Source organism: Nematolebias whitei, chromosome 1, assembly GCF_014905685.2.
Source record: "Nematolebias whitei isolate Nwh7 chromosome 1, NemWhi1, whole genome shotgun sequence".
Lineage (NCBI taxonomy): Eukaryota > Metazoa > Chordata > Actinopteri > Cyprinodontiformes > Rivulidae > Nematolebias > Nematolebias whitei.
This window is the reverse complement of record NC_056498.1, coordinates 17562914-17575781: the sequence shown is the minus strand read 5'-3', so window position 1 is coordinate 17575781 and position 12868 is coordinate 17562914. Positions and strand designations below refer to the sequence as shown.

The 12868-nt window shown below is 40.2% G+C and overlaps 1 protein-coding gene across 1 annotated transcript; it reads left to right on the top strand.

Moving 5' to 3' along the window:
- The first annotated feature begins 477 nt into the window (after positions 1-477).
- vbp1 (von Hippel-Lindau binding protein 1) lies at positions 478-8836 on the top strand. Its single transcript, XM_037682790.1, has 6 exons — positions 478-592; positions 4254-4378; positions 4536-4602; positions 5098-5196; positions 5291-5429; positions 8496-8836. The coding sequence occupies exons 1-6, from the start codon at positions 512-514 to the stop codon at positions 8570-8572; spliced, it is 588 nt and encodes a 195-aa protein (XP_037538718.1). The 5' UTR covers positions 478-511; the 3' UTR covers positions 8573-8836.
- The last annotated feature ends 4032 nt before the right edge of the window (positions 8837-12868 follow it).

Sequence of the window (12868 nt, the reverse complement as noted above, 5' to 3'; positions counted from 1 at the left end):
ACTAGGAACAATTACATTTTGACTAGTCATAATGCTAATTTAAGATATCTGTATTTACATTCTGTCTAGTCAGAATAACAATTCAAGATATCTTAAACTGAATTTTGACTAGTCAAAATTCAGTTTAAGATATCTTGAATGGAAGCCTCCATACAACTCAGTGGTAAATCTGACGTCATTTACACTAGTCAGAATGTAATTTGAGATATCTCAAATAAGTATTTTGACTTGTCAAAATATAATTAAAGATATTTTAAATAACTAATATGTCTAGTCATAAATCAGTTTCAGATATCTGGAATGTAAGCGTGGTGAATCCAATTTTATGTTAAAAGTGCTTGCCACACTGGTGGTCTTTGACCAACGACAGCCAGCCAACACGACGTTGACGCCTCGTCAGGTACGTGCAGTATCAGATTATGACCGCTAGAGGCAGCCAAGTCTCTGCTCGCCTCCTCTTGTGTCTTGTACGCATGCGCATACGTCAGGCAGGAAGGAGTCTCTTTTCAACATGACGGCGGTCATAGACAATAGCAATGCTGCACAAGCGACAAAGAAAAAGCACCTGGGAATCCCTGAAGCAGTGTTTGTGGTGCGTAAAACCTGACCGTTCTCACAGTTTCACTAGTTTACTGTAAGGTTAAAGCTTCGTGGAGTTGGACGGTGTGTCGGGGGCTTCATCTGGACCGCGAGCTAGGTGGCTAAGTTAGCGGCGGAGCTAACAGCCGATCCTGCTGTGTGTGCATGTTGGGCGGCTGCTCGCTTCCATGTATGGGCATACTGTCTGCTGGTTATATTCAGGCTAGGTTGTATATTTTAGAGCTTATAGGTTATTTCAGGTGGCCATTATAACTGGTAGCTGCACTGGTGACAGATTAGCTGGCTTAATATTATCCTTATTGTTCACGAATTAAATGTACAATCCTGATTATTTGCATCCAGTCTAATGAATGCAGCTTAATAATAATATGATTAATATTATGTACATTCTGCTTTTTGTCAGGTGTACTGTCATTTATTTCTATAAAACAAACTGGCAAGTCATCAACGGGAAACATTGCTGGTGAATTCAGTAAAATATTACTTGTAAATAAACTATGATCTTTATTTACTTTTATTTATCATTTTGTTTTACAAATATCTATAAAGGCAGATAAGTTATATTATGAAAATCATATAACAGAAGGACAAAAGAGGTAAACTAGTTATAAAGTTTGTAGCGTTAAAGATCCATCCATCATCTTTACCCGCTTCTTCCTTTTTGGGTTGTGGGGGTCACTGGTGTCCATGTCCAGCAATCACTGTGCAAGAGGCAGGGGACACCCTGGACAGGTCTCTAGTCCATCACAGAGACACATTGAGACAAACAACCATTCACTCTCTCTCACACACCTAGGAACAATTTAGAGTTATCAGTCAGCCTAACATGCATGTTTTTGGTCTGAGAGAGGAAACTGGAGTACCTGGAGAAAACCCACGCATGCACGGAGAACATGCAAACTCCACCCAGAAAGGTCCTCGGACCGGGATTTGAACCAGGTCAACCTGCTTGCTGAGAGACAGCAGCTCTGTCAACTGCACCACCGTGCTGCCCGCTTTAAAGTTTACCTCCTCAGGTTTTTTTCCCCATTCATTCAACCTTCATTTATACAGGTTAGTCGCACTGAGCCACAAGGACTCACTTTATAGTACAATATTTTGTTTTTGAGTCACAGGCGAAACCCGAAGTGCTGAACAATCAGAATGAAATATGGTACACAGCAAACTAAATTTTCAGAATGCATTAAATACTTGTTTAAATTTGAAGTACCGTAATTGCTTGATTTAACATAGTATTGGAGTAGAGCTTTAAAAACGGAGAGCATCTGAAATCAGTGCAGTCAGAAAACTGAAATTGAGACTTTTGGATCAAGACACCAGCCTGCTGAGATGGAAGTGTTCTTGTTAAGTAAGACGGGTTGTTATAGGTGTGGCGTTCATGAACAGTCCAAATCTAGTCTCAATGAGAGTAACCTGTATAAATAAAGGGTGAATGATTGAATATATTTAGCGACTTCTTGAAACGATCATTGGGAATGGAGTCGCAGGTGGATGTGAGCCATTCTCTTTCCCCTCGTATTTCACATCGATGCAGACACACCATTACTGCTCAACTGAGATGAAGAATGGGCAAAAGGGAGGAGCACAGCAGTCGTGGTGGCAGCATTCACTCAGGAGGGAAGGGGGTTAAAAATGGGTTAACACTCTTGCACAAGCAAGAGTGGCTGCAGCTGAACATCACTACATGCATAAGTAGTTCTGTCACTATTCACGTAGTGATGTCATGCCACTGTACCACCTGACTAACTGTTAAAAGCTTGGTTCTTATAAACTGCTCTATGTACGGAACAAATCCTCAGAATCCAGCTCCCATTCAGGAGCTGTAAATCTCATCACTAGACGTCTCAAGGAAGATAAATTAATAAAGTGCTATGTGTGATCATTGTATGTTTCCATACAATGGTAAAATTGGTTCTCTTCTTTTAACCCATCGCACCTGGAGTACATCCAGGTGGAGCAGTGGGCAGCTATGTGGGCACCCGGGGAGCAATTAGGGATTGAGTGTCTTGCTCAGAGACACCACGACATGTGGGAATGGCTCAGGATTGAACCTGGGACTTTGGGATCCCAAGTCACCTTCCCTGCCTCTACCCCATCTCAGCCACTTTGAAAATAATAAAGAATAAATTGAAGGCAAAAGTAATAAAAAATAGATTCAAATAAGAGCTTGTGTGTCATCATGTAGATATTAAAAAAGCCTGCTCACTTCGGCCCACCAGTTGGTTCATTTTAAAATAAAACTTGATTATAAATTGTAAAACAACCTTATTTAATGACAATAACTGCCAGATGTTCGGGCCCTGAGCTCTTGGATTTCAGTAATTGTGGCCCCCTGAGCAATTTAATGGAATAGCCCTGATGTAGACTGTTAGTAGATCAACTAAAACACTACTGGTGCTTCATGCTGATGCATGCTCAATAATCAGGTAGATTAATCTAACAAGACTCAACCTTGTTAGATATTGGTGCTTTGCTATTGTGTAGCAGGGCGGCTGTGACTGAGTGGTTAGAGCAGTCGTCCTCCAATGCAAGAGTTGGGGGTTTGAATCCACCAGCAGTCACATGTTGAAGTGTCCCTGGGCAAGACATTGAACCCCTCATTGCCTCTGATGTGTGTCCCATCTGTGTATGAATATGATAAAGCTCTGATTAGTCTCTTTAGAATGATTTGTTCAATTAGCTTTGTAGAGATCTAGTAGAGTGCTGTATGAATGGGTAGATGAGGCACAGGTTGTAGTGTAAAGAGCTTTGAGTGTCTTGATAAGATAGAAAGGTGCTATATAAATACAGTCCATTTACCACACTGCACTAGTTAAGGGCCTGCACACTGTCGGTACCCACCCCCACTCAGCCCGGTTTATCAGAGTCAGAGATTCTTTGTTGTCGTGGAATGACATTATGTACGCAGGGTCCCAGTTACATCCAACAATAAAATGTAAAAGAAAAACAGTTGTAAAATCCAAGATATGAACTAAGAAAAACATTAACAAAAAATATGCTAAGCACTAATAAAACAATACGCCGATGGGACCATTGGGACCACCTTGTTTGTGGTTCAAAGTGAACTGCTCCAATGTGACGATTTAGACATAAGCAGACAGCTGTTGATTGACCAGTGGAGCTATGTCACTGGATGACCCGCCCGATTATTGTTTTTTTTTTTTTTTTTTTTTTTTTTTTTTTTTTCTAATTTGTAGCTCGGTATGAAAGCTCCAAAAGTAGTGTTGTGGAGCAATGATGAGGTCCAAACCTTCCTAACTTTATTGGTTGATGTTAGGGGTCAGCGTGAGCTGGACAGCGCCACAAGAAATGCGTACATTTACAGAGATGATGGCGCAGCTCGGCTACACCCGGACCTTTAGCTAGTGCTGGAACAAGCAAAACATAATTGAAGTCAGATTACAGTTACGATCCGTCCCACAAAGCCGGGAAACAAGCCACAGTGTCAAATCAGCTGCACCTGAGAAGAACCAATAAGATGGGACTCGACTCGAGTCGCCCTGATCAGTGGTGAAGCGGTTTATGTCATTGTGTGTTAGCGCTCTAATTTGTCAGGAAGTGAGTGCTGCAGATCTCACACTTGAAATAAACCGGTCACTTTGAGTTTTCAGATTAATCAGATCTTTTTAATAGCTGCCTGCTGTATTTTGCAGGAGGATGTGGACTCCTTTATGAAGCTGCCTGGGAACGAGACGGCAGACGCAGTGCTTAGGAGGCTGGACGAGCAGTACCAGAAATATAAATACATGGAGGTCAACTTGTCTCAGAAGAAACTCCGGTAACACTAAACACAGAAACTGAGTTTTACAGCTTAGTTTGCAATAATCGCATTAAACCTATTTGTTGTATTAATACAACATGTTGTATTTGTATAATAATGTACTGGGTGCCTGGATTATTTTTATTAATTTAAATTTATTGTATTTCACGTGCAGGTTGAAAAGCCAGATCCCGCAAATCACACAGACACTAGAAATCCTTCGGCATATGCAGAAAAAAAAGGTGTGTGACAACTGTGTAAACCGGCTCTTATTAATCTTAAAATTAGCTTTTTTAATTGTTTGTAAAGTTTACTTTGTGGTGTTCAGTGTAAAAAGCAAAGCAGGAAATCTGAATTCTTCTGCAGCTCGTTTTGACACCAGCTCAGACTTTACCAAGTGACGATGGCAACGACTGAAACTTAATTTAAAGCAAGCTGTTATTATTATTATTATTATTGTTGCCTGTGTTTCAAAGTCCTGTTTATTTTGTGAAAATAAGCTTAAATTAAAAAAAGCATTTGCTGATTAAAATAGCTGTAATACTTTTAATCATGGGTGAATATAAAAATACAGAAAGTAAATGAAGCTCACGTCCATATTCTTTGATAGAATGTATAGAGAAATGTTCATTTATGTGAAAAAGTGCTCCCAAAATGATCCCAACTAAACTGAACCAACCACCTGACCTTCCTGACTGGGATAATAAAAGATATTTATAAAGCTTTTGTTAATGCAGGACACCACAGAGTCAATGGAAACACATTTCCTGCTGGCTGACAACGTTTACTGCAAGGCCTCCGTGCCGCCTACCGACAAAGTTTGCCTATGGTTAGGAGTGAGTAGAGCTCAGGAAAACGTTTTATCATCTTAACTTCTGACTTCTGTTAAACATCCTTTGTTGCTGAGGGCTGTCGTTTCCTTCCCGACAGGCTAACGTCATGTTAGAGTACGACATCGACGAAGCCCAGGCCCTCCTGGAGAAGAACTTGTCCACGGCGTCTCGCAACCTGGAGACCCTCGAAGATGACTTAGATTTCCTGCGAGACCAGTTCACCACCACTGAAGTCAGTATCCTTCCACGATGGGGTCTGTTGTGTCTGAACTGACCGCAGTAGCGCCTGAATGCGATGGAACAAAGCATGGTGAATGTGAGCTTTTGATACGGTAAACAAATAGTGACATGTACTGTTCAGAATTATTACCAGGTACGAGTATACAGGTGGTCTCACATTTAAGACAAAGTGACAGCTGAGAAGTTTATCCACCCTCTGATGCTTCTTCATCCAAGACACCCAAAACTAGTAACGTTTGTGATGTTAACGTGCAGTTTGAGCCAAGGCTCGGGCTGTTGATGAACCGTTCCAGTAGAAACTGGTACTAGGCCTGTCGCGATAAACAATAAATCAATTAATCTCATGATGAATGAAAATTATCGACGTCATTTTCATTTATCATCTTTATTGTTCTATAAAAGCAGCTAAGCTACGAGCTAAGCTAACAAGCCAACCTCGGGGGAAAAAACCTCCGTCTTGTCGAAGCTCTAAAATTCACAGTTGAAACCTGTGGCTTCGTATAAAATGTTGTTTTTCTCTGCGAAAAGAAGCTTGAGTACTCTTTTTTTTTTTTTTTTTTTTACAGATTTTATTAAATAAAAGCTTTGTGTGACAAATGCTATGCTAAAGAGCTCAAACCACACCGAGCATCCGCCATTTTGAGAACCGAAAAAACGGAATGAGCGACAGCCCATGTCACGTCAAGGGGCCTCCCTCCCATTTTTCTTAGACACGCTGTTCAGTCCCTCACTATCCATCCCTCAGTTCAAACCGTCTTATACTGCCATCCAGTGGTCAAAAAGGTACTACATACAAATTAATCAACATTTTTTCTTAAATTTGACATTAATTACTAATTATTATCAAATTTCAAACAATATTATTGTTTATCGCAATAATTTCTGAGACAATCGCCCAGCAAAATTGTTATCGTGACAGGCCTAACTGGTGCACTAACCTGATGGCTGATGGTGTAGAACTGCTGGCATAAAGTCCATCAGTGATGGCTGGTAGAGGAGTCCTGGCTTGGTGCTGGAACTTGGGGCCTGGTTTTGGTCTTCAATTCAATTCAAAAATACTTTATTAATCTCAGAGGGAAATTAAATGTTGTTGTAGCTCATTTTCCTTGTTTCATAAAAGAGTTGTTCTAGATGTTGATGGTTGTGGGCGGGAAGGATCTCTTGTGATGGTCCGTCTTATAGCAGATCTGAAAAAACTGGCCACAGATATTGATCCGTTTACTTGCACTTGGTTGGCCTCCTGGGCTTCAGGATCACCTGAATGTTGGGCAGAACTCCTCCCAGGGCAATGGCCACTCCTCCCAGCAGCTTGTTGAGCTCCTCATCGCTGCAGACAGCCAACTGTAGGTGCTGATGGACGATCCTGTCCTTCCGCTGTCATGACCCATGTTTCCTGCTAGTTCCAGGATCTCAGTGGTCAGGCACTCGAGCACAGCTGGCAGGTAGATGAGAATGCGTCCACAGAACATCCTTTTCAACTCATTTGAAATTTAGGGCTGTAGTTGAGATATTACTTGAGATTTTGAGATGTTAATCAGCTGCTGTTGGTTGTAGAAACTGCCTTGTTGCCATGGTTACGCATCATAACAAATGTCCAAAACTAAAAAAGTTTCCGTAAAAATCCTTCCAACTGCACAGCATCCGATACCAGAGGAAACAATCATCCAAAAAATGTGATTTACATCCAGAAAAAGAGGAATTAAAGTTTACAAAAGCAAAATCTCAGAATGAAAGTAACAGAGCTGCTCCAACAAGCAGCCACCTTGAGCGGCGCAATTTCTTGCTCGTAACAACTAGGTCACCAACACAGCTTCATTCTGCTGTTTTTTTCTGCAGGTTTGTTTTCCTCACCTTTATGATTTTGCGCACCCGATGCTCTCTTAAACCTGCTGAGTTCTGCACACACGCCTCGACTGCAGATTGGTCGTTGACGTTTTCCAGAGAGCGTTTCTGTCACGGAGCAGAAACAAGACGGTGAAACGGCAATCGGGTCAGATAGCAGCTCAGTTCTTGGTTGGGTCAGACAGGGAGCTGCTTGGAGTGAGCACTGGGTTTAAAGTTTGCTTGACGGGCGTTGTCATTGTCTTATTAGCTCCTGCGCTCATTATCTCTCAAACTCGACAGTTTCTCTTCGTAATCTGCGATTATTCCTTCAAAGACTCGATATTTCTGCCACAGGTTCATCCAGTCTGTTTGACCTGCTCTCTCCATGTTGTTTACACCTGGTGAACTTAGATTTAGATTGGATCTTTGTCCCGTTTCGCCCACTGCTGTAACATACATGCCTTCATGATGGCAGCCATCTTTTAGTTTTTTAGTTAAAGTAGGTGTAATAACTCCACCACCTTCATAGATCTGACTCTTAAATCATCCAGTCAGCTGTGTCACCAACAGACCTCCCAAAGTTTACGTCTTTAGGTTTTAGCCTCTGGAACTTGCTGCACTATGGTTTGCGGGTATTAAAAAAAAAGCGGTGACAAGTTTTAATTATTTATTTCATATGATTTCTGACATGAAAACCACTTTGAAGTCATTTGAAGTCAACTGTTTCCCTGTTTAACCAGTAGGTGTCAATGTTTCCAGCATGACAACATGAAATTTATGTTTCCAGATGAGGAGCTCCCTGCCTTCAAATTGTCAAAGAAATTAAACATTTTTTGATTGTCAAAAGACAAGATGTGGTACTCAGTCCAATCAGAGTCTCTGCTAATTCTGTCATTCAGCTCTGTCTGCCAAACTTTTATTGTCTTGGATAGAGAAACAAAAAATAAGGAACGTCTGTCACAGATGTGGAGAAAGATTCTCGCATCCTCCCGAAACTGAGGTATGCAAGGTCCAATCCCAGGTTAAAAGTTGGGAACAACTTATCCAGTACATGTGTATCTGATTACGCAAACACTTATTGTGTTATTTGATAAGGCTTACTAAGGTATCCTATAGCTGCAGTTCTTGTTGGTAGTACAGTCGTAAAGCTGAACCACCATTTCCATGTCCAAACAGAAGCCTAAAGGTAATGAGTTGAACTCTCTTTGTTCCTGTTCCATCTTAACTGCTTCCTCCAGACATGGCACGAGTCTACAACTGGGACGTGAAGAGAAGGAGCAAAGAAAACCTCCTAAAGTCAGCAGACAAGCCTTAATTAAACGAGACAGAGTCCGTCTCTCCCTCCTGCTCTCCTCCCTCGTCATTACAACTATAGACCCCTGAAGTCCGTTGACCCCACAGCTCGGCTCATAGAGGACACGTCTGAAATGTTCCTGCATGTTTGGACTCTGCTTGATTTGAATCTAACAAGTCTTTTTTTTTTTTTAAATCACCATAAATGAAGTTATAGAAATGAAGCACGTGTCACAGTCCAGTTTGATTTTCAGTGTTTCCTCTATTTAGACGAGCTCAGCCTTCCACCACTACTGTTTTCTGTTTGTTACTTTTTAAAATATTTTTTCAAGTAAAAACTAACACAAAAAACTCCTTCAAAAAAGCGGTTTTGTATTCTTTTTAACGATTCACATACGTATCATTTATTTTCATTTAGCAGACTATGAAAGCGTTGTTTTGCTTCGTCTGTTCCTGTCTGGTGGACCTGACATTTCTACGTCCTCTCACAGCAACATCTACACACCGGAGAGTTTTAAACACAACGCTAATAGTTGGGTAATATATATCAACAGCAAATGAAGACAGAATTAAAGAGTTTTGGTTTGTCACAGACTTGTAGGGGTTCATATGATCCTGCTCTAAACCAGCTGCTTTTCCATCCTTTGACCTGTCACACTCCATCTCTTCCCAGCCGTTTTCATCTTAGCCACTGTTCTGTCTGTATTTATTTGTCTTTTCTCATTAAAAAATTAAGTAAAAAAAAAAAAGAATATTTGGTCAAAGAGATGAGATCTTGACGTACAGCTTTGTGTGTTGTTCTGAAAATAGTTTATTATTTCAGTGTAAGTAGATGCAACAAATAGAAGTGGGCAGTGTGTAATAATACACTGATAATGGAGGCTTTATGCATCACTGTAATAAATCTGACTCTGACTGGGTCTTAAAATTAGATAAACAAAGATCTGCAAAAATTAAACAGTTGAATTTCCTAAAATATCCTGACATTAAAGGTTCTCATCTATTGAAGCCAGTTTCTGTGGAAAAGTTACAAACAGTATAAAGATGGAGTCTAAGACTAGAATTGTTTTACAACAGTAATTAATTTCGGCCTTGACCTCTCAGACCTGCAGTCCGCTTGTTGGTCTGATCGGGATCGGACGTTTCCAAACGGGTACAAAATGCCGTCTACACCAGGTGGAGTGGTGCTGAGGTGGACGTGGAACTTGGGTGTGCACCGTAAATGAGGTTTCAGATGTCTTCTGGCTGGCTCAATACACCGAAGTAGGGTGTTGCGGCTCAATGTGATGAAGTGATCTGTCTGTGTGACGACAGGAACAGCACAACAAAATGTCATGATTTAAAAACATGGGCGACGTCTGTCATGCGTTTAATGCGTTGTGTTCATGTCAACACAGCTGATTTTTGCTGCACCTCTTGGTTCCATGATCTCATTTCTGAAAACTAACATCTGTACAGATTGTAATGGAGATCGGTGAACTGAGAGAAAGCATAAAGGCACATTGTTGTGACAATTTTGTGGAATTGTTTGGTGAAAGAGCCTAAAGAAAAGATGAGGATGAGCGTTTGATAGAACTTATTGAAAAAGAAGAGACTTGATTAATTTACTTATCAGAACGGGAGATGTTTTTGTAAAAATGCACTCATTTTTAATTGTTTCAGCCTTGAGACTTTACAGAAACATTTTATGAACCTCAAAATAGTATTTTATAATGAGTTCCAGAGATAAAAAATGAATGTTGAAATGTCACTCATGCATTCAGACACCCACAACGATGGCATAGGCCTTCCTCTGACTTATGACCTGAGAGCGTTCTCTGTGTATATTTACAGTTCATACCCAGTGTGACGTTCCACGCCTTGATTCCTGTTTTTGTGGCAGCTTTGCTGCACCACAATGACCTTGTGAACACCACCATATTCTGAAACAATTTTTTTTATTTGGAAAAGCTAGGGGAATATTGTAATTGAAATGCAACTTACGTTTCAAATATAAAGTCTCTCCTGGATAACTGAACTTCTCACCCTGTCTCTAAGCGAGAGTCCAGCTACCCTGCGGAGGAAACTAATTTCAACCTCCTGTATCCACAATTTAATTCTTTCAGTCACTACCCAGAGCTCGTGACCACAGGTGAGGGGAGGAACATCGACCGACTGGTAAACAGAGTATTACCTTACAGCTCAGCTCCCTCTTCACTACCAACGGACCAGTACAGAGTCCACAATACTGCAGACGCTGCACCAATCTGTCTGTCAATCTCCCGCTCCATTCTTCCCTCACTCATGAACAAAACCCCAAGATACTTGAACTCCTCCACTTCCATGCCGCCCTTTTCCGGTTGAGGACCATGGCCTCAGATTTGGAGGTGCTGTGATTTGTTAAAAAAAAAAATACACATTTCAAATTAAAACTTTTCCCGGAAATTACAGTTTAGGAAATTTATTTGGAATGACGCAACAGTCTTGGTTGGTCAGGACATATGGAACTCAGAGCAACAACTCTTTTTGACCAAATCGGCTTACAGTACTTAACTGTAATATTACTGATAATGAAAGAAACGCTGTTTGCAGAAATGCAACCTTAAAAGTCTGTAAAAGCCACTCAACTCATGATTGTTCACAGGACTCACATCTCACCTTATCAAAGGTAAAAATTCAAACCTACTTCATCTTCACACACTGCTTTTGGTTTGTATTAAAGTGAAACAATTTTTGCAGATTATTGGTATAGAAATGAACAAAATTATGTCTGTTAATTGAAATAACAGTCCCTTCCCTTTTATTGGAATACAAGGGATGTACAATACTGGAATATGTTACTTGGAGAAACTGATCCTATTATCAGTGACTGATATAAAAGAAAGCTCTACAGAATGTTAACTTTCTGTGCAAGAAAATGCCTCCTCCAGGACTGGAAAGAATCCCCATCCATCCATTATCTTTATCCGCTTATTCCATTTTGGGTCACGGGGGTCGCTGGTGCCCATGTCCAACAATCACTGTGCGAGGGGCGGGGTACACCCTGGACAGGTTTCCAGTCCATCACTGGGACACATAGAGACAAACAACCATTCACTCTCTCACTCACACTTGGGGACAATTTAGAGTTACCAATCAGCCTGTGTCAGGTCTGTGGGAGGAAACTGTGCAGTACCCGGAGAAAACCCATGCATGCACAGAGAGAACATGCAAACTCCACCCAGAAAGGCCCCCGGACCAGGATTTGAGCTGGCAAGCTTCTCGCTGAGAGGTAACAGCTCTACCAGTTGCACCACCGTGCTGCCTGGAAAGAATCCCCTCCAAGACATAATGGCAGAAGGTATGGCATAGGTATCAACTATGTTCCTCTTCATTATTTGACATGTTGACGGCACTATAGAGACGTTTTTGGCAAAACATGGGATCCATTTTTGTCATATCTAGGAAGTAATAACTATACAATTCTTACAAGGTATTTTGTACCATAATACTGTTAATGCATACGGTCTTGAATTGTACAATACTCATTCTAAGTGCTGTTCACTTTTTTCTTATTTATATATATATATATATATATATGTATATATATATATATATATATATTATATATATATATTATATATATATATATGCTATATATATATATATATATATTATATATATATATATATATATATATATATATGCTATATATATATATATATGCTATATATATAGCAATTCACTGTGACTCCAAGATGTGTTTATGGGCTAAAGGGAAGGGGAAGGAAGGTAATGTTGTTTTATAATTGATCAAATGTAATAAACATACAAAGAAAGTGAATACACAAATTCCCATAAAAGACACATGGTTCCTTTTAATACAGCTTAGGCAGTTAAGAATAGCAGGAAGCACTGATTATTAGAGCAAAGTAAAAGTGACAGGTTTATAGCATTATGACTTTATTTCCATGTCAGTGGGGTTGGACTACATCTTGAAATATAGTAATCAATTTTAGGCAGTCAGATTTGAAACCTGTGATTTTGAAACCATATTTAAATCAGTTTCCATCTGCAATGTCATTTTATTTAATATGCTCCAATACCAAAGTCACCATGGTGGTTACAACCATTGGCAGAAGTGGAGCGCATTAAACTAGAACTTAAAGTTGTATATGACCTTACATTTGCACAGATATAAAAAGCAAAGTAAACCACTTTCATTGAACCAAACCAATCTTGTAGTGTGCCTTTGTGTTGGATAGGTTGGATGGTCAACTGTATTTTTTTCGCATGAACACATTGCAGTACGTTACCTTCTGTCTGACACGTGCATCACTGGTTATGGAGCCCAGTTATC